Below are 22,032 nucleotides of genomic sequence, written 5' to 3'. Positions count from 1 at the left end.
TCAAACTCATTTTTAAACAATAAAAGCTTGAAAGCTTCGACAAATTGTTTTATTTCATAAATTTTGATCCAAAGAGTTGGAGAAAGGTGCGATTAAAAAATCTATGAGGATCATCAATCTTTAAAAAATCAATTGGAAAGGTGCTAGAAAAGACTAAAAAATCCACTTAAGCAACATATTTTATAATTTGCTATTTTCATTTTTTATTTTATTTTATGTGAATGCTCTTTTCACTAACCATAATTAAACTTTGGTAAAGAGAATCTTTTGAAAAATTGGAATATTTCGTTACTAATATTAATAGAAAGGGGGGAGTGTTATTTTTTTCAAATCTCAAGGAAGGGGAGTGTTTTTTCCTTTCAAATTTGGGAGTGAGTGTCATTTTTCCAAACCTTAACGGAGGAGAGTGTAATTTGCCATATTTAATTTCTTTTGTTTTATTTTGATATACTTTTATCTCTATTCTTACAGGAATACTTGTAAACATGTATCAATTCAAAATATAGATATAAATTAGTATTAATGAAGAATACAAGACTCTCTTCCACATTTTCAAATTATTTTAAGGGAAATATTAACGAATGCCCTTAGGGCATTGTTTAATAATTTATTTAAAGAAAGTTTTTATGGAAAAAGAAAGAAAAACAATTAATGTTTTGACAGTTTTTTTTCATTTCCCATAAAAGTGATGTCAAAACTTTTCTAAAATGAATTGTTAATTAATGCCCTAAGGGCATTCGTTAGTATGACTCTTATTTTAAAACCGTAGTAATAGACCTAGTATGAAAAAAATAAAAATAAAAATAAAAACTAGATTTCACAAAAATAAGACTTATTTTGGTGGTTTCAAACTGTCGTAATATGTATACTTGCTTTAGAACCACTGCTAAAGAATTGCTATAAGCCTTTGTTTATAGCGGCAGTTACTAAAACCACCGTAATAGGAAACTTATAGTGGCGGTTTTAGAAAATGCCGGAAAATAAAAACGTTGGTATAGGTTGAATTTTTTTTTTTTTTGTTGTGGCTCTCCTGACACAAACACAATGCAAGACAGACCCTAAAGCATGTGTATACCATGATAAAAACAAGTGGATCAACTGAAGCCAAAAACAAGGCTGGCTCTCCTCCTAGGCCAATTAGGCAATTGCCTAAGGCCCCCAAGTGAAAGGAGGCCCCAAAATCTTAGAAAAAAATGGGTAGTAGGGGCCAAAAAAAAAAAAGTTTCAAATGACTTAAAAATTATCCAGCACATCCTTTTAACCAAAAAATAAAAATTTTGGTAGATCCGATTAAACATTGGTTCTAAACAAAATCATTGTCTAAAAATAATAATATTATCCTCTAGACAAACCAAAAATCAACAAGCTAAACTACAAATCCTGTCTAAAGAGATTAACCATAAAACAATCACAAATCAAAACAAATAAAACAACTCAAATCCGTAAAATTTTTAGTTTTACCGTTCCCTTTGTAGCTCTGCTTCTTTCTCTCTGCTTTCCGCCTCTCTCATCTTAAGCAAGCTTGCCTTTCTTCGCCTCTCTGATTCATTGATTCCTTCTCTGCTCTCTGCCTCTCTCAACTGTGTGCTCAGTGCTCTACCACCTCTGCTCTATAGCTCTAGGTTTTGAGTTCTCTATTATCAGGTATTATTTCATTATTTGGGTTTGGGCGCTGGGCTTTTTTTTTTTTTTTTTTGATGATGAATGGGCGCTTGGCTTCACTTTCAGCCTTTCTCTTCCTTTTATTTGCTAAGACTTAAGATAAAAAGATTGGGCCTCCTGCCTGGATGTTTCATGTTTGGGCCTTCAAGTTTTTTTTTTTTTTTGGCGTTATAGATATTAGATATGACTTGTTTTGTGCTTTTTTTTTTAAAGGCAGGTCTTATTAATAATCTTTGTGTTATGGCTGTGTTTAAATTTTTGTTATGCTTGTGTTTAATTTTTTTTTTTTTTAAATTTTAATCTTGTGTGTGTGTGTGTATATATATATATATATATTAGTTAGTGGTAATATATTGAATAAGTCTTTATTCATGTAGGTTGAGATTGCTAAAAATTTGTTATTGTTCAGTAAAACTACAACAATACTTTTTATATAAATCAGGTTCTATTTCTCATTTGCTCTGCAATTGAAAGTTATTTTTTATTTTACTCTTTATAAATATATTGTTTGATTAGAAATGTCTACTAAAAAATATGCATCTGGATATGAAAAACTTAAAAAAAAGAAAAAAAGAAGAAAAATTAATTGAGTCTCAAAAATGATCAATGGATAAATTTGTTATTAGTAACAAACAAAATATAACACTAAATTTGGATAAAAATATCTCAAATGAGCAAGAAATTCACCAAAAAGAGTTAGAAGATAATGAAATAATACAATTGCATAATAACAATGATGTTCAATTTTGCAATACAATAAATCTTGATAATGAACTTTAAAATAATTTAGAAGAAAATGAAAATAATGATGTTAGAAGAAGAGATGTTAGCTATATTATCGATTGAAAAAAAATGTTAAAAGAACTTGAATATAAAAACTTAATTAGTCAATTTGCATCTTAAAATGCAAGAAAAATGGATTTTAAATAAAATATATTATAATATAAGAAAATTAAATAAACATTAATTTAATTAATATAAGTATAAAAAAAAGAACCACATTTTTAGTTCTCTAGGCTCTAAAATGTCTAGGGCCGGCCATGGCAAAAAAGCATGGTGGTTGGCAATTCAAAAAAAAGTCAGAAATTTTCTTTTGAGGGCAATTCGTAACTCCATAATAGCAAAAACAAATCTGGTACATAGGAAAATTCTATTGGAGGACACCTGTAACCACTGTCAACAAGCCCCGGAAGATGTTCGGCATGCTCTTTGGCAATACCCTCTGCTTTCACCTGTTTGGGACTCAAATCCTTGCTGGAACTTTCGGTCCTGCACTCACTTCAATCGGTTTGGTCATGAGTTAGTTCAAAATGTGATTATAGAGGGGAGCAATCTCGACCTCTTTGCACAGATCATCTGGACTTTATGGCATAGAAGAAACCTTTTGAGAACAATTGATAAGTTGTTTCCCATTGAACAAGTCACTCCTGATGTGATTGCAGCTAATGAGAATTTTCTTCGAGTTTTTCCTCCCAAAGCTTCAGATGCAGTAAACCGATTTCCTCAAAGGGTAAAGTGGAAACCTCCCCCAAACAATTGCTTTAAGGTTAATTTTGATGGTGCAGTTTTTAAAGATGTTAAAAACGAGGGAGGTCAAGTAATTGCTTCCATGGCTGAAAAGATTTCTCTTCCTAACAAAGTGGCTGCTGTTGAAGCCTTGGCAGCTGTCAAGCTTTAATTTTTGCTAAAGACATTGGACTATCTTCTCTCATTTTAAAGGGAGATTCAGAGTTAATTATCAATACTTTGAAGACTGAGGGGGCTTCCTTTGCTGCCTACGGCCATTTGATTGAAGAAGCTAAATTGTTAGCAGTCTCTTAAGTTGTTTTTCTGATGGGATCCGGTGCATCAGAAAAAAATTAGTCTTCTTCTAAAAAAAAAACGGAATCCAAAAGAAAAGAAAAAAAAAAAAAAAAAACCAATTTACATTTTTGTCCATTTCTTCCAAAATTGCAGGATTGGTATCCACTTCCACTTGGGTAGGACAACAAACAATTAGCGGAGTCAGCAGCGTATTATTTTGTCTAGAGAAATATATTTGAACGGATAATAGAGACAAAAGATTTTTCAAATGTTGCATCTTCGTCAACATGAATAAAACCGTTATTATATTCCTTGAGTGCCGGTTTTGATTTGATTAAAGGATTTTCTTTAATTTTTTAATTATCTTTTGATGCATGAGTTTAGACGTAAGAGAGAAAATAATATGATTTCAAAGTTTATTGAGATGTGTCATGAGTAAATTAATGTATATTTTTATTGATAAGAGAAGCCTGCCGATCCAAGTAGCAATGATGGACGGGGCCTATCTACTCTCTCGATTTTTTTGGAACTATATCTTATTTATTAATTCACACATACAAAAAAAAAAAAAAAAAAAGAGTATACATCAACCAAAACCCATGTAGTCATAAGTCAATCAAACAAGATATAAATAAAATTAAGGCTTTTCTCTTTTGATTTTTCATAAGTTAGGTAGAACAGTCAAAGCTGCCAGTTTGAGCAGCCAATTAGATACAGCGTAGTTGCATACGATTAAAGCATTTGATCTCTCGTTGAAAATATTTCTAGCCATGTGGTTTAAAATTAAAAGATGTCACTTTCTACTTTTCTACCCTGAGTAGATCGAACAACTTGTTTTATGTATGTTATATTTTGTAAGAAACAAAGTTGCTGGTAATCCGTCTATATTCATGTAATCTAAGTACCATTTCAGCCTTTTGTGGGTTTAGATCCAATGGTTCCGTTTCATCCTATTTCTGTTTTACTAGGCTTAAGAGTTTTGTAATTCTATTGACATAATTTAATATTTTCAACGTAGTTTTCAACCGGACTAATGAAAGAATTGTAGAAGGGTTTGGTCTCGGCTTCAACCAAAAATCCGATCGATCTAATCATCAAATCTGTTGATCGGCTTAAATAATAATAATTTGTTTTCTTCCCAACTCGACGTGATCAAATCAATTAATAAGTTGGCAGTAAATCAGAACCAAAATTACCTGTGGATAGCCTGAATTATGGCTTTCACCCAAACTAATCCTTATTTTCTCCTCCTTTTACTAGGTAGAAATTCTTTTTTTTAATTTGTTCGTCTCAGTCTCATGAGACTTATAAATTATCTTTATGAAATTAGATCTCCAACCAATCGAATTAGCATCAATTAAGCCACTCATCAAGACATTCTTACTTCATAAATGATTCACCAGTCATTCGAGCCCTTTGTATTCAATTTGGCTTCCAAAAGAGAGTGATGTGGAAAAGTATCTTGACTTGAAAACTCGGTAAAAGAGTGACTAATATATGGTTTTGTAGTAGCCTCCACTCTTATTTTGCTAGGACATCCGTATTAAAAGATCTAAGATCCCTAAGCCCGCCTTCATATCTTTTAGCTTTTGACAATTCACATCTCACTTGAGACGGTAACTTTTCCTTTCACCTTTACAATTTCTTCCGTACTTCTTCTTTAATTTGTAAGAATGTTTGTCTTTTTCATCTTCCCATTGTGATGTTTAGCCTAGATTCTTCTTATGCTATTTTATAATTGGGATACAAAATGCTGCCTTAATTGTCTCATGTATCTCCTTAATTTGTTGTATTTTTGTTGAAAAGGAAAAAGAAGTTGTAAAAGACAAATTTGTTACATTTAATCTTTTGGCCTAATGAGTCTTCGTCGATCTATAGATTTATTGTATCCTTTAACACTCCTACATAGTAGCTAAGTAGAAAAGAAGGCAATCATCTACAGAAAATGTTGTGTAATTCTTGGATCGATACTCCTCTTGGTTTCCCTCTGACTCTGCGTGCCTCAGTAGAACCATGAGACCCTCAACACAACGAAAACAAGGGGAAAGGGCATTTCCATGATGCAATCCCTTAGATGGCAATTTGCATCCTTATTAAGGAGGTGGGAATCCGAGTATGATGAAATGCACTTCATAATCAAGGCCATCCACTTATCAAGAAACCCCATGTTTAGCAATTAGCATCATCTTCTCTAGAAATGCTCATTCTACTTCTTTTTTTTTTTTTTTTTTTGAAAGGAAATTCTACTTTATCGTATATCTTACTCAAATCAACATGTTTGATTCAATTTGCCTATCTGTAAATTTTTCATATGGTGTAAAGTTTCAAAGGCTATAAGGAGATTATCAGTAATCAGCCTATACAAAGGCAATCTAACTATTTGAAATAATTTGGGTAATTAAGCATCTGTTTGAGCCCGGCCATTAGCCAACACTTTTAATGAGCCTCTAAGTGATTTTATAAACACTAATCAGTAATATTGTCTATATATCATGTGAATTTTTTTTGGGCATTTAACTTTTGGTATTAGTGCAATATGACTATATAAGTAAAATTAACATCATTCATTAACAACAAAACTTTATTTAGAAAGGCTTTGCACCTCTATACCTGTATGTAAATTAACTTTATCTGTTTGTTGTAATAGCATTTGGAAACCTCAATCTATAACTTAACTAGTCAACTCCATTATCATCTAACCTTTTTTTTTTTGCGAATCATTATCATCTAATCTTGACTCCATAAGAAACAAGAAGTTAGGATCTTCTTACTTCACGTAATCTGATTAACCAGACCCAACCCAATTCGTTTGTCGAGCCTAATGCTAGTAGGTTGTGTAGCTTAGATGTTGCAACATAATTGTAGTTATGGAGCGTAACTTTGAGATATTAGACTAAAGAGGGATTAGAGATACTTACTAGTATGCGTTTAACATTAGCTTATTTGGCTTTTTGCTAATTGTATTTTGTTGAAAATAGGCTGAAATATACTTATTATTTGCAAAGTGAGGGGAAAAAAAAGTTTTTAAAAAACTGTTGCATTAGTCAAAAAAGCTAAAAGCCAAATGAAAAAGCTGGACACAAATGAACACTTAATCTAATGTGACCAAATGAGTAGGACATAATGAGACAGTTATAGAGATGTCACTATACTTGTTTCCAACAATATGCTTAGTCTTATAGGGCTGTCCAAATCAACCGCCCACCCACCCCATCCGCTCAAACTCGACCCGAAACCACCCAATCCGATGGCTTTGGCGGTCGGACTCGGGTCCCGACTCCAAAAACCCGACGCCGACGAGTCAAATTTCGGATCTCTTCCTCTAAAACCCATAAAACCAAACTTGTCCGAAGTCCATTAAAATTTGGCCATTTTTTCCAGATTTTAGCCACTTTTTCACTTAAATCCATCAATTTCTGGCACAATAAACATCGGATCTGACCAACTCATCACAATTTGGTAGAAATCTCTCTGGATCTGATAAGATCTCACCGGATCTTGGATGGATCTGGCAAGATTTCACCGGATCTGGCGAGCTCTCCTCATGTTTCGGCGGATTCCGATGATTATCGGGTTCACCTGAAACCGACGACCACCTGCTAGCAACCCAAACCGATGAATTTGTTACTGTTACGGATTGGTTGCGGGTTGAAAAACCACCCACCCGATCTTGTACGGGTCAGTTGTGGATTGGGCAAAAACCCGACCTGCCCAACCCATGGACAACCTTACTTAGTCTATTGCTCCCAAAATTTTCTTACAATGTGTTTAGTGGTCATATAACCTATTTAATAGCCCTAACACAAATTCAAGATATGCATTTTTCTTCCAGAAAAGCGTCAAAAAAAAAAAAGAAAGAAAGAAAGAAGTTTAACACTATCACTCTCTGTAGAAGGGTTTTTATGCTATAGAATTCGTACGCAGGGCCCTTTTTTCTCTCTTTTTGTTCATATACGAAGTTTCCCTTTTCACACGTTGATTGACACTCACATCACATGATTTAAATGTGAGGAATTCGACTCTTCCCATATCTTTGTTAATGGTCGGTGCTTAGTTGCAAGAAGATAATTTGAAAGTAAGAACAAAGACATAAAAAGAGTAGAAGAAGAAGAAAATTGACACCCAAATTAAAGGTCAACAATTACTATAGTATACAGTTGCTTGGATACAGATACAAAGAAAAAGATAATGGTAAAACCAAGAAGAAAAGTCTAAAAATTAAGTTCCAAATATTATTACCTCTGCTCCCTCGTTAACAGATATACAGCAATACATGGAGAATTATTCCACACAACAGAGTGTAACTTAAGTACCCCTCTTGCCTTTTCTTTTAGATATGTTGCACAATCTGCTTGCATCACCATGCAAAGCTTTGTCACAGCTCCAACCCTCAACATTTCTTGAATAACATCATTTCTTGCTGAGAATTTTGCAATCAATGAAAGTATATGAAGAGCTCGGTCGTCTGTGGCTGGAGAAACTCTGAGGATTCTTTTAGACAACACTGCTATGCTTCCTGCATGTCTTAGAAGCTGTTCTCTCCCATCAGCGGTTGAGCATAATAGTGCCAAAACATTAAAGATTAGCTCAGTGATGTTCTTTTCATGAGCTTTTTCGAGTTCGAGTTCAATTAGCTGGAAAACTGCACCGGCTTCCACGATTTTGAACCTGTTTCTGCCCAAAGGGCATGTTTCTGTTAGCACAAGCAAGGCTGATTTGATAACTTGCTGAGAAAGTAGTTTTCCTCTTAATACCATTATAATGGTTTTGAAGAATTCAAGCCTTAGCCGCTCCAATCGACTTGTATTTGCAACTTTAATTGCTTTTTCCAGAACTATCATTGCTTCTTCTTTCACAAGAACATGATTATCAATTTCACAGTGCAAAGCCCATGTCAACGAGTCGATAAAATCACAGTTTTCATTAACAAGAATCTTAACCTCCAGTTTCGGAATTGAACCCCAAATAAGATGAAGAATTCTAAGAGCTTCTTCAAGGCCGATTGTACTCCCTTCTCTAAAACATTTTATGATTAACAAGCACAACTCCTTAGCCACACCAGCCTCAGCCATGCACAACTTGTTGCGTTGATTCTCTGTTGCCAGGGCTTCCAGTTTCTTCAAAGCGTTTACATACAAATGAGCAACTCCAAGCTCTCGCACAAGTTTCAGTACATGGGTTTTGTCGAGAGAAGCTTTCGGTGTGGGAATTCGATCAACACCCTTTGTTGCATTAGCTGTGCACCACGCCTGGATTAGCCGACGCAGAGTGTGGTTTGGCGTCAAGTCTGAGTCTCTATGCAATGGCTGGTTTGTGACAGGGCATGTGGTTGTGTTGCGCTTTGCTGATGATATTAACCACTGCTCGATGCTTTCACGCTCATATGTGATGCCTGTCACTGCCGTAACTGGGTCTTTCATGATTTGTAAAGATATGGGACAAATGAAGTATTGAGGTATCTCAATTTCTTCCATCTTAGAAGTTTATTGCAACTTTGATTAAAGAATAGGAAAGTTCTAAAGCTATATGGAGAAAAAGTTTGAGAATAATGGAGGATAATAGTTGAAGATTGGGGAAAGAAATTAAAGACTATCTGATACGTTTGCAATGTTGGTAAGAGAAAGCGGCTAAATATTTAATATTAATGGCAGTGTTTGAAGTTGGAAGTTTGAAATTAATACACAGTGACAACGTCAGACACTAAGTTCTTTGTACACTTTTTCTTTGTTTTACTAGTCATAGTTTCTCGCTGCTACTTGGATGGTCAACCCCACGAGAAACAATGTAAATCACATTGGCAATTGCATGGGATAAGACTAGTCTTCCAACTTCCCACCAAGAACCACATGGAACACATTTTATAATGGTCACCCTGTGATGGTCCCACATGTTTTTTTAGTCCTTTTTCTGAGTTTATATTTTTGATCCACTAAATCGCTTGAATTTTAGGTCCTAAAGTTTTAAAATTTAGATTTAATTCTTAAAGTTTTATTCTATTTGCATTAGTAATTTTTACGTCCACATTTTCTATTAGGTGCTATTTAAGTTTGCAATGTGTGTATAGTTCATTCGATAAAATGATATCATGTCATTTTTAATTATTTGATTTTTTTAGGCTATAAAAATGATATCATTTAATTGGAAAAACTAAATATGTGTGACAAGTTTATGTGGCACTTAATGAAAAATATAAATGAAGAGGTTGCTGATGAAAACTAAATAAAACTTCATAGAGTAAAAATTCAAATTCTAAATTTTTAATGTATAAAATTTAAATACCCTTAAACTTTAAGGGTGTAATTTACAATTTAGTGTTTTTGTTCCAAACATCTGACCAGTTATTTGTAAATTTAACGAGAGAATGGCCCACAAATACAATAGCCTTTGGAATTTTCAGACTTTTCAACTAAGAGACCGGAGAATCTGGCTAATTTTGTAGGCGGGACTGGTTTTGTTTGGGGGCGGCATACGGTTGTAACAAAACTACCAAACCAAAACCCATTTGCCTGACTAATCTGTACATTGAACTACTCTATTTTTTTTAGAGGATGCTTTGAACTAATTTTCATGCGCTTGAGCCTCAAGCCTTCCTTTTCTGTCTTTTTCTGACTTATAATACCCTGCTGACTACTTCAGGTGAAATTCAAGGGATGAATGATGATTTTATTAGAATTTGTAATGATTTCTATGAAACGAAACAAGTAGCTAGGAAAAATAAAATTTTAACTTGTCATATAGCCATAACAGATAAGAAACGTTGACCAAGTGCTCAATAAAAAAATAAGTTATATCAAAGGTAAAATTACTCTATTTAGGCAAAATAAATCAAAGAAAATTACTCTTAACCCAAAATACTTTCTAATAAATGAATTTATATTTCATTGTTTTATTTAATTTAATTACAAGATCTGTAAAAATAGAATGTAATTAGATAAAATGAGGTTTAAAAGACTGTTTATGATAAGCAAATAAACCAAATGAGTTCGTCCAAATAGTTTATTCATACTTCATTGTTTATAAGTTAACTAAATTATTTTCTATTAACCTTAATTAGAAAATTAATTTCAGTTCAATATTATGTTTCAAGATCAAGTTAAAACAAATAGTTTTGCTAATTTGGGTTCAATTTTTATTTTTATTTTTTGCTTATTACATTTGTTTAGTCTTATAGTGATGGCTAATTCTACGACAAATTTTGATTGTATTTTGGTGCTCAAATTTTTTTTTTTTAATGTATTTTTCATGACTTTTACTTGTATTAGGCTTGTGGAACGAATCTCAGTCAAAGTGCAAAACTGCAAAATTGCAAAGTTTAAAGGCAAGCCAAGATTCAAACTTCAAATTTGAAAATGAATTGAACAATCAATTTACCTCTTGTTTGTATTTAAGCACAAAAACCGAGATTCGAACTTCAAATAAGAAATCAGTTGGACAATCAATTGACCTCTTCTTTGTACTACTCTCGCAAATACAAATTTTCACTTATTGGTATGGAAAAATTCATATCACTCTTGACATCTAGATTATTAAGAATGTGATGTTTTGCAATCTGGATGCCTAGAAATATAACTATTCATATGTTTAGTTTAACTGAGAATTTAATAAGATTCTAAAAATATGAAATTATAATGTTTAGTTTATTCTTAAAAATCTTAAATGAATCATTTCTTTTTCTCATACTATCCTTACATTTGTAAATCCAATATCGAGCCTTTTTTTTTAATTTTAAATCTTCCTCCAAATAAATAATGACAAAAAAATTGTAAACTATAAATTATAACAAATACATTAAAACTATAATCTAACATTTCAAAATGACAAGTACAATACAAAAATAACTATTTAAATTCTTATTCTTTATGAAAAATCTTTTTAATAAAAATAAATAATTTAATTTACTTTAGCATCTAACCAATCCCCAATAGGAGATATAAAGAGGGGAAAATTAATTCTTAACCATAATTTTAAATAGAGCTTAAGTCATAACAAAACAACCTAACAACGTTTAGGTCTATAAGATATTAATGATTTGTTTTATATTTTATCTCCATTGCTTAAATGATAAGGGAAAATAGTTAAAATTGTCAATAAAAAATACAATTTCTTTTAAGTTTGGGAATCTGGATACTTACCTATTTTAAAGAGAATTGACATTGATACAAAAAAGGGTTAAGAGGGAATCAAGATATCCCTAGCATCTAATTCTCTGGTGTGATTTGCAACAAAACATGAAAATCTTTAAACATTTTTAGCAATCTTAAAACATTAGAGCATTCGTATCAAGCCTTCTAAATTTTTTAGCATTTGCAATCTCAAAAAACTACTTTTACAATTTTAATACCTCATTTTATAATATACCAAACATCAAACATTTTTTTTTTTTTTTACAACTTCATTTAAATGATATTATTTTTATTTTACCACTGTGTCTCTCTCTTTCTCTGATGAAACCCACCACATTCTTCTCAGTCCAAGCAAACCCCAGTCACAGCCACACCCACGGCTAGCCACTACCACCATAAAAAAATAAAAAATAAAAACCCACCAGCTGACAGCCACCACAATCCCCAACCACCAAAATCACAAACCCAAACTCACAACCTCATCACCAACCAAACCCACATCCTCATACCACCATCAACCAAAAAAACAAAAACAAAAACAACCCAGAGACCCACGACTACCACAACTAGTACCGCCTCAGCCATAGCAACCACGCCTCAGCCACAACAACCACACCTCAGTCACGGTCAACCATTGCCATAGCCACGGTCACACCCCCAATCACCACAATCACAGTAAATTGCAACCCACCACATCCAAAAAAATTAATCACCCAAAACCACCATCAATGACACCCACAACCTGCAAATCCGAACCCCACCACCGCAGCCCAGCCTCACCCAATATCAACAGCCACCACAAAACCCGCCACCCACCCAACTCTCTCAACCCCAACCAAAACCCACCACACCGATCTCAACCCCATCAAAACCGTTGCCGAGGCACCACCAATACCCACCAAATCATGACCAAAATCGCCGAACCACCACCGTGCCTCATGACCACAATCACCGACCACAAACCCTTGAAGCTTAATGTAGAGCAGATGGGTTTCAAAATGGAGGCAACGTGATGAAAAGGGAAGGGAGATGATGGCTGGGTTGTGAGGGAGAAGTAGAGAACAAGAGGGAGAGTCTAAGAAAGTGAACGAGAGTGATGAGAGTGAGCCGTGTCTGAGGAGAGAGAGAATTAGAAATCAATAAAATATTATAACATATTGCTACGGTGCGCTCTCAAAAATGAGAGTGCACTGTAGCAAGATGGCAAATCTTTTAGCATATGCAAGTTTTGATGGAGTGGATTTTTTGGGTTTCAAATGTTAAAATTTAAGTTTTAGCATTTTTGCAATCTTTGATAAAAATGCTCTTACTCGTACCAAACGCAAGGTTTAATGTAATTAATTCGGAGTGTATATATAAGAGTTTGTGTAATCAACTCTTCTTTTCAACATAATGATTTTTGCACGTACCAATGATAGGACCTTCAGTGAAATGTCGCCTAGCAATGATGCTTTATTTATACGTGTAAATTAGAATCAAACCGATATTCTATGAAAGATACAACGACTTTCTTCATGGGTAAGAGTTTATAATAAAAATGATTATTAGCATATAATTTACTTTCTTGTTGGGTGTAATGACTTATGAAGCAGATACGAGTAGAAGAAGTGAAGCAGAGAATAGTTAATGGTGCCGGCTAATCCGCTCTGCACTTGTCATTAATTTTGACCATAGCAGCAGCTCTAGATTTCAACATGATGAATATGTCTCTCATGAATCCTGATCCTTTCTCTCATTGCAATAATCACGTCTTCTAGATATACCAAAAAAACAAAAGAGTCTAATCTCTAATCTGTTCTCACAATTGACTCACATAATTTGCAACCTTATTAAAATTACCTCAATTCATCACAAAACCTGATATATAATCTTATTAAGTTATGAGTGGTGGATTTTCTCAAAGAGAGAGAGAGAGAGAGAGAGAGAGAGAGAGAGTTATGAGTGGTGGAGTCAGGGACGGAGCCACACTAGGGCTTGGGGGCAATTTTATACATTTTGCCCACTTAATAATATCATTGATTTTTTTTAAGAGTATTGTTATAGTCACAACCTTTTTTACAACATTTCTACAAATTATTAAGGTAATAAATTCTTATTGGTTTGCATTTGGAGCCACAACTTACATTATTTTTTTTACTTACCAATAACTACTCATTATATTAGCAATTTTCTAAAAAAGTTTGTAGCTCTAGAAGGTTTCTCATTTTAAAGACCATAAAAAAATTTATAAATCTAAAAGCTAAAATAAAATATACAAGCCCAAAAAAATTAGCCCAACAACAAAAACAAACAACCCGGCCCTATAACAAATTTTAAACAAAATAATTTTGTTCTTACACATCAAAGACCAAAAAAAAAAAAAAAAAATCCTATGCAGCTAAGCAACAATAGAGTTAGATGCCAAAGCCGCCACACACACAACCAATAGCAAAGTCGCTCTCCTAACTTAAAGTACTGGTTCTGTCCCTAGGTGGAGTAAAAATGACGAGTCTATATGGGTCCACAACTCCATCACTCATAACTCACCATATGAATAAATTGTGGATTTAGTTGTAGTCTTAGCATTTTTTAGAGAAAAAAAAAATAGAGACTAAGCTACCTACTAATCACGTCTCTTAGAGCCTGCAAAAATCTCTTTGATTATAACATTTTTTTTATTATTATTAATTTGAGCTTTAATTGAAAATCATTATAAAGAAGATCGTTGTGGGATTTCTCCATCTTGCTCATGATTATTCTCTCCTTCTTTCAAATCAGTATCATTATTATGGAAATATTTTAAAGGCATAGCACACTGTTTTTTTGTTTGTTTGTTTTTGTTTCTTTTGTTTTTTTAACGCATGCCTCTTCCTCCCAAGGCATTACACGGTCAATAATAAACTGAATATTTTCTTCCCTCTTTCGTTGGAGCTAAAACTCATTAAAAAAATGTTACCTATGTCAACATATGAAATCTAACTTGTTTGAAGATCTTGAATAGTCTTAAGTTAATTTATTAAGTGAATTTAATCCAATGCGGTTACCTGACTTTGATTTTCAACTTAAGATATTTATTAATCAACTTTGCTTTGTCTCCACATTAATTAATATATAATACTTGTTGCTCATTGGAGCTAAAACTCATTAAAAACAGAAATCGTACCTGTGGGGGGCCGAGGACCGAGGATGAAGATCAAGGGACGAAGGAGATCTTAGCTAAGGATGAAGGCTGAGGGCCAAGGGAGAAGATCAAGGGACAATGGAGATCTTAGTTAAACAGCGAGGGCTGAGGACCCGAAGACGATGTTGCATGAACAAATACCAAGAGTATACTAGTGGTATATGGCAGAGAGAAAATATCTGGTTTGGTGGGTGACGGCCTGTGGACTCTGCATTGAATGCTCTACACCTAGTTTCCTAACCACATTAAATGAGAAGCAACAACTTTATCAACCGCATTGATGTGGAGGTGACCTGAACAGTATGAATGACAGTTAGTCAGTTCCATTCCACCACCTTTTACAATCAATGGGACAAGTGCTAATAGAAGAAGAGAGTTAGGTGGGAGATGGACGTTGCCGATGCAAGGAGGAAGGAGTATAGATAAGGATGAAAGAGGCCAGAAGAAGGGGGTCGAAAGAGAGAAAAAAAAAAGAGATATTGGACTGAAATGTAAGACATTGCTCCTCGGGCAAAACTGTTTATTATTCCTTTGATGTTAATTGCAATCCTCAGGACATTTCACTCCGCTGTTATTGTGTTCCCTCTCTACAAATTCTTTGTTTAGGGCCTTGGGTGATTGGATCCACTTCCATTTTTAAGTGGGCTTTGATACCTAGTTGGATTTTTGGTCCTTACAATTGGCGTCGTCTGTGGGAACAGTAAAGCGAGAGGTTCTGTCTTGAGGATAAATGGCAAGTGAAAGCCAAGATAGGGAAGAATCAGTTGGTTCACAGAGGGAGAACCAATCTGTAAGCATGCAGTGGGGAGGTGATAGACTGCGCACCCCAAGTGTGGTTGTGGAGTCGTATCATAGTGATCGTGCAAGAAGAAGTCATTCACACTCTGGGGATCGTGTTTCTCGTGAGGAAGAAGTGCAAAAGATGCAGTCAGAAATAAATCATTTGCGCAGAAAACTAAAGCGAATGAGGAGTAATAGAAGGATTTCTTCCTCTTCATCTAGTGATGGCTCGGAGGTTGAAAAGGGTTGGGATGATCATCATGGGTCCAAATCCCCCCCTGGCGAATCCCATTCTGTTTCTACTTCTTTGGACAAGTTTAAGAAAGGTGGGGGTAAACGAGTAGGGGGATGGTCTTATCAAGGCACGAGGAATGATGCTATGAGTAAGGCCTTAAGGCAAATTTCTAAATCACTTTTCGTAAGTAGGATAAACAAGGCAAAGCTTCCTCATCGTTTCTCTCAACCTACTTTTACTATCTATAATGGCAGGACTGATCTCATGGAGCATGTAAGCCACTTTAATCAAAAAATAGCAGTTCATTCAAATAATGAAGCTTTGATGTGTAAAGTTTTTCCTTCTAACCTTGGGCCAGTAGCCATGCGCTGGTTTGATGCTTTAGAAGAAGGCTATTTAGGATCTTTTGAGGAGCTAACAAGAACGTTTGGGGCTCGGTTCATAACGTGCAGCAGGGTCCCTAAGCCTTTAGATTCGTTGTTATCTATGGCAATGAGGGAATGAGAGACTCTTAAAACTTATTCAGATAGGTACTGGGAAACCTATAATGAGATTGATGGCGATATTGAAGATGTGGATATAAGGACTTTTAAGGTGGGGCTCCCTACTGAACATGGTTTGAGAAAGTCCTTGATAATGAAAGCTGCCTTAAATATGCGCCAGCTCATGGATCGTATAGATAAGTATAAACAAGTTGAAGAAGATCAGATTCAAGTTAAAGGTAAAACAAAAATGCTCCCGAAGAGAAAAGATCCTCGGGGAGAGGGTTATCAGGGCAATCACCCCAAAAGAGAACCCCCAGGTCATTCATCGCCGATAGGGACTCCTTTGGTTAATTCATTGTTCAAAGAGTTGGTGTATCAGATATTAGAAAAAATATAGAATGAGCCTTATTTCAAGTGGTCTAATAAAATGAGTGGAGATGCATCCTTGAGAAATCAAAGCCTTCATTGCCATTATCATCGAGATAAGGGACATACCACGGAGGAATGTAGAACATTACGTGATCATTTGAGCCAGCTGGCAAGGGCGGGGAAGCTTAACCATTTCTTATGTCAACCGGGAGGACAATTCGAGCATCATGGGGCTGGATCACACCGTGGCAATACTCCTCGACCAGCATTGGGCACCATTAACGTCATTTTAGCAAAGCTGGGGGGGGGAGAGCTTGGGACATCTTCCAGGGTCATGTCCGTGCGAAGTGGCCTCGGAGATGAGGTCGTGGAGACGGGTAATCAAATTGTTAAGAAAGTTAAGTTGTCGGCAATACCAACCTTAGGTTTCTTTGAGGAGGATAAGGAGGGAATATGCCAATCACATGACGATGCTTTAGTAGTTACTGTTCAGATCGGGGGGTATGATGTGAAACGCGTCCTAGTTGACGAGGGAAGTGGAGCAGAAATTATGCATCCCGATTTGTTTAATGGATTAAATTTGAAAGCCGAGGACCTTGAAAGGTATGACTCACCGTTGGTAGGCTTTGATGAAAAGCCGGTGATTCCTCAGGGGATGATTAGATTGCCCGTGCAAGTTGAGGACGAGGAAGTACAAGTTAATTTCATAGTTGTAAAGGCTTATTCACCCTACACGGCCATCTTGGCTAGGCCATGGCTTCATGCCATGGGTGCAATCTCGTCGACGTTGCATGTAAAGGTCAAGTATCTCACCCGTGGACGGGTAGGAGTGTTTGGTATCTGCGATCATTAGGACAACTGAGAGTCCGGAGATAGGAGCAGATCAGAAAACTCTATAGCAATTAAAGAATCCTACCCAAGGACATGGTGCCGAGACGGGTGGAGATTCGATTGAAGACCTCGAGAAGGTATTAATAGGGGAAGATGAGGAAAAGTATTTCCAAGTGGGATCCCATCTGCCTATTTTGGAAAAAATAAAGTTGTGAAAGTTTTTGGAGGCCAACATTGGTGTTTTTGCTTGGACGATGTATGACGTCCCGGGGGTTGACCCTGAGTTTATTTGTCATCAATTAAATGTCAATCTCGAGGCTGTGCCTCGCAAACAGCCTTCTCGGCGTGCATCTCGAGATCATGCCGAAGCTATAAGGGTAGAGGTAAACAAGTTGAATCAAGCTAGAACTATTAAAGAGATCTTTTACCCTGAGTGGCTTGCTAATACTGTGGTAGTTAAAAAGAAGAACGGGAAGTGGAGAGTTTGCGTGGATTTTACTGATCTGAACAAGGTGTGCCCAAAGGACCCTTTCCCCATTCCAAGAATCGATCAGCTGGTAGATGCTACTGTTGGACATCCTCGGATGAGTTTCCTGTATGCTTTTCAAGGTTATTATCAGATACCTTTATCATTATCTGATCAGGAGAAAACAGCTTTATGTGCCCCCAATGGCAATTATCATTATCGGGTAATGCCTTTTGGTCTCAAGAATGCGAGATCCACTTATCAGAAATGGTGACTCGAATGTTTGAGTCACAGTTAGGGCGGAATATGGAAGCTTATATTGACGATATGGTGATTAAGAGCAAAAGGGTGGAAGCTCATTTGGCAGACTTGGAAGAAACATTCTCAGTCCTGAGAAGGCACAAGCTACGTCTAAATGCCTCCAAGTGCACTTTTGGGGTCAGTTTAGGGAAGTTTCTTGGTTATATGATAACGCCTCGAGGAATCGAAGTTAATCCCGACCAGATTAAGGCCATAGTTGGCTTACACCCGCCTCGGAATCCCAAGGAGGTGTAGAGGTTGACTGGTATGGTGGCTGCATTAAACAGGTTCATCTCTCGATCCGCAGACAGGTGTCGTCCTTTTTATCAGCTCCTGCACAAATGGAAAGATTTTCAGTGGACCGAGGAATGCGCTCTGGCCTTTGAAGATCTAAAGCGATATTTAGCTAGTCCACCGATACTTTCTAGACCTGAGAAGGAGGAGGTGTTGTACGCTTATCTGGCAATCACAGATTATGCTATCAGCCTTGTCCTCGGACGGAATGACGATGGCATCCAAAAACATGTGTATTACGTTAGTAAATCTCTACAAGAGGCTGAAATGCATTACTTACCCTTGGAAAAGGCAGTGTTAGCTATTGTACATGCTATGAGAAAGCTTCCGCATTATTTTCAAGCCCACACGATAGTAGTGCTCACCTAATTTCCTTTACAGGCTCTCCTGAGGAAATCAGATTATACAGGCCAAGTGGAAAAATGGGGAACAAGGCTTGGAGCTTATGATGTCATTTATATGCCTTAGACAGCCATCAAAGGACAAGTCCTCACTGATTTTGTGGCGGAGTTCACTGAGGATAACCTCAAGAAAGAAGAGGTAATCTTAACGGTGACGTCTACCGTACCCATCAATGTTCCCCCGTGGGAAGTCTATACAGATGGGGTGTTTAACCGAAAAGAAGCAAGAATTTGGATTGTGTTGATTACTCTCGAGAGGTTGATCATGGAAAAATCATTACGACTGGGTTTCATAGCCACCAACAATGAGGCCGAGTATGAGGCTCTTTTGGTAAGAGCTCTAATGGTTAGACAGTAAGAGAGAGAAGTGGTAGAATTATATTGCGATTCCTGGTTAGTTGTCGGGCAAGTCAATGGGGAGTTTGAAGCTAGGGATGAGAGGATGCAAGGGTATCTCAATAGGGTGAAGTGTGCTTTAAACAGGTCTAAGAGTTTTGTAGTGAAGCAAATCCCTAAAAGACAGAATGCTCATGCCGATTCATTGGCTATGCTAGCCACATCCTTGGGATCGAAGCTTCTGCGGGTGGTATTGGTTGAGGATATGATGAACTCCAGTCTCGCCAGCATACCAACAATCGGTATTCACAGTATTCAGGTGGGACCAAGTTGGATGGATCCTATTGTGACCTTTTTAAAACAAGGTATATTGCTCGAAGACAAAACTGAGGCAAAAAAGGTACATAGAAATGCTCCTCGTTATTGGCTCTCCAAGGAGCAGAAGTTATACAAGCGTTCTTATTTGGGTCCGTATCTTTTGGGTGTACATCTTGAAGTAGTTGAGCCCATATTAGAAGAATTACATGAAGGCATATGCGGGAGTCACACTGGTGGGAGGTCCTTAGCTCATCGGGCTCTGACCTAGGGATATTGGTGGCCAAATATGCAGAAAACCTCCCAAGATTATGCAAAAAAATGTAACCAGTGCCATAGGTATGCACCAAATATTCATCAACTAGAGGGAGTCTTAAATCCGTTATCCAGCCCATGGCCATTTGCTCGGTGGGGCTTGGTCATCGTCGGACCTTTTCCTCGGGCAATTTGTAATAGAAGATGGCTTCTTATCGGCACAGATTATTTTACTAAGTGGATAGAGGCCGAAACACTAGCTAACATCAGAGATGTAGATGCAAAGAGATTCATCTGGAAGAATATTGTTACTCGTTTTGGAGTCCCGCATACTTTAATCTCTGATAATGGCCTTCAATTTGATAGTAAAGCCTTCAGAAGGTACTGTGGAGATTTAGGAATAAGGAATGGGTATTTGACACCGACTTATCCTCAAGGAAATGGTTAAGCCGAGGCCACTAACAAGGTCATCTTGGTTGGACTGAAGAAGAGGCTAGATGATGCTAAAAGGAGATGGGTAGAAGAGTTGCCTAACGTGTTATGGACCTATCGCACTACCCCCCTGTAGATCGACCGATGAGACACCCTTTTCAATGACATATAAGATGGAAGCGGTAATCCCTCTGGAGTCAGGATTCCCAACCTTGAAATCTGAACAGTATAGCGTTGAAGGAAATCATCGCATGTTCCTCGATAATCTTAATACTGTTGAGGAAAAAAGAGAAGTAGCAAGCGTGAAGATGGCCAACTATCAGCAAAAGCTCAAACAAACATATGATAAGGGGGTGAAATTGAGGCCATTAATGCCAGGAGATCTTGTATTAAGAAAGGTAGTGGGGACAGTAAAAAATCCTGCATGGGGTAAACTGGGTCCTAACTAGGCATGGTCGTATAGAATCACGTTTGCAGCGGGTATTGGGGCTTATTATTTGGAAGATTTGGATGAAAATGTAATTCCTCTCCCCTGGAATGTAAACAATCTGCGGTGTTACTATTATTAATGCTGAAATATCCTCTTTTGTTGTGTACTTTGCTTATATGTCTTACTTTAATATTTTTGGTTGATGTATTGAAGTAATTATTCTTACAGCATAATCTTCAAAGTGTTAAACTGGACCTAGGCCTTGTTTGGCTCCTCGGGCTACAAGCCTAGAGAAAATTAACACATTAGCAAAATCTTCGAAGTGTTAAACTGAACCTAGGCCTTGTTCGGCTCCTCGGGCCACAAGCTTAGGGAAAATTAACACATTGGCCAAATCTTCGAAATGTTAAACTGAACCTAGGCATTGTTCAGCTCCTTGGGCCACAAGCCTAGGGAAAATTAACACATTGGCAAAATCTTCTAAGTGTTAAACTGAACCTAGACCTTGTTCGGTCCCTCAGGTCATCATCCTAGGGAAAATTAACATGAGGGCAGAATTTTCTAAATGTTAAATTGGATCTAGGCCTTATTCGGCTACTTGGACTACGAGTTTAAGGAAAGTTAGCATGGCATAGAAGCATTCTAGGGATAAGGCGTAATCGAGTCTTAGCTTAATTGTTGGGAGTCATAACCCTAGAGCGTAACTAAAAAGCATATTCTACAAATTCCAAGTCCAGTTCCAGGTAAATATTATGTACTGGTTTGCTTAAATTCTATAAGTTAATGTAATAGTAAAGTTGTGGTAATATGATAAAACCCCATGAATTGATTATTAAGCAAAAAGGACGGGAACAAAATATGTGAAATAACGAAAATGAAGTCCATGAAATAAAATGTATGTACAAAACTATCTATAATAATAAATAGTGTAAATAGCAAAAAATAACTTCAACGGATTGTTTTTGTTATTAAAACTAGAGACCGGTATAGCGCAAAAAAAAAAAAAAAAAAAGGCACCATTAATTCCTTGGCCCATTACAAAAATGTCATTAAGTTCCTCGGGCTAAAGATTCAAGCAGTTGATTGTTTTTCCTTAGCTTCTTTCTTCTCTTGCTCTTTGTCTTTTTTCTTCCTTTTCGACTGCACAACCTCGACTACATCCTCTTCATTCTCCACGACAACCACATCCGTTGTTGGTGGCATGTCTTCTCCTTTTCCTTTGCCTTTAGCAGAAGTGGAAAAAGGATTTTGATCTGGAAGAACTATGGAAGAAGGAGGAACAGAGCTAGAGTCAGCTGGAGGCTTTGGAGGTGTGGGTGCCAATTGTAATGCGGAAGGGTAATATACTTTGTCTG

At 36.4% G+C, this 22,032-nt stretch overlaps 4 protein-coding genes across 4 annotated transcripts; 3 read left to right on the top strand and 1 right to left on the bottom strand.

Annotated features, from left to right (window-relative positions):
* The first annotated feature begins 2,686 nt into the window (after positions 1 to 2,686).
* LOC142606281 (uncharacterized) lies at positions 2,687 to 3,340 on the top strand. Its single transcript, XM_075777661.1, has one exon. The coding sequence runs from the start codon at positions 2,687 to 2,689 to the stop codon at positions 3,338 to 3,340; it is 654 nt and encodes a 217-aa protein (XP_075633776.1).
* A 4,226-nt stretch (positions 3,341 to 7,566) lies between these two features.
* On the bottom strand, positions 7,567 to 9,075 carry LOC142607919 (E3 ubiquitin-protein ligase PUB24-like). The gene has a single exon (XM_075779587.1). The coding sequence runs from the start codon at positions 8,937 to 8,939 to the stop codon at positions 7,701 to 7,703; it is 1,239 nt and encodes a 412-aa protein (XP_075635702.1). The 5' UTR covers positions 8,940 to 9,075; the 3' UTR covers positions 7,567 to 7,700.
* Positions 9,076 to 18,481: 9,406 nt separating this feature from the next.
* Positions 18,482 to 19,831, top strand: LOC142606280 (uncharacterized). Its single transcript, XM_075777660.1, has 3 exons — positions 18,482 to 18,814; positions 18,977 to 19,263; positions 19,393 to 19,831. Exons 1-3 carry the CDS (start codon positions 18,482 to 18,484, stop codon positions 19,829 to 19,831), a joined length of 1,059 nt encoding a protein of 352 aa, XP_075633775.1.
* An 18-nt stretch (positions 19,832 to 19,849) lies between these two features.
* On the top strand, positions 19,850 to 20,696 carry LOC142606279 (uncharacterized). Its single transcript, XM_075777658.1, has 2 exons — positions 19,850 to 20,196; positions 20,384 to 20,696. Exons 1-2 carry the CDS (start codon positions 19,850 to 19,852, stop codon positions 20,694 to 20,696), a joined length of 660 nt encoding a protein of 219 aa, XP_075633773.1.
* Positions 20,697 to 22,032: the final 1,336 nt, after the last annotated feature.

The sequence above is a fragment of the Castanea sativa genome, chromosome 8 (assembly GCF_040712315.1).
Source record: "Castanea sativa cultivar Marrone di Chiusa Pesio chromosome 8, ASM4071231v1".
Taxonomy (NCBI): Eukaryota; Viridiplantae; Streptophyta; class Magnoliopsida; order Fagales; family Fagaceae; genus Castanea; species Castanea sativa.
Note: the sequence above shows the minus strand (reverse complement) of the source record. Positions and strands in the feature narration are given on the sequence as shown.

Coding starts and splice junctions, on each gene's coding strand:
- LOC142606281 (XM_075777661.1), top strand. CDS start 2,687: ATGTCTAGGGCCGGCCATGGCAAAAAAGCATGGTGGTTGGCAATTCAA.
- LOC142607919 (XM_075779587.1), bottom strand. CDS start 8,939: ATGGAAGAAATTGAGATACCTCAATACTTCATTTGTCCCATATCTTTA.
- LOC142606280 (XM_075777660.1), top strand. CDS start 18,482: ATGGTGGCTGCATTAAACAGGTTCATCTCTCGATCCGCAGACAGGTGT. Junction 18,815..18,976: donor AAAAGGCAGTGTTAGCTATT/GTACATGCTATG, acceptor TATATGCCTTAG/ACAGCCATCAAAGGACAAGT. Junction 19,264..19,392: donor AGAGCTCTAATGGTTAGACA/GTAAGAGAGAGA, acceptor TGCTTTAAACAG/GTCTAAGAGTTTTGTAGTGA.
- LOC142606279 (XM_075777658.1), top strand. CDS start 19,850: ATGCAGAAAACCTCCCAAGATTATGCAAAAAAATGTAACCAGTGCCAT. Junction 20,197..20,383: donor GATAGTAAAGCCTTCAGAAG/GTACTGTGGAGA, acceptor ACCCCCCTGTAG/ATCGACCGATGAGACACCCT.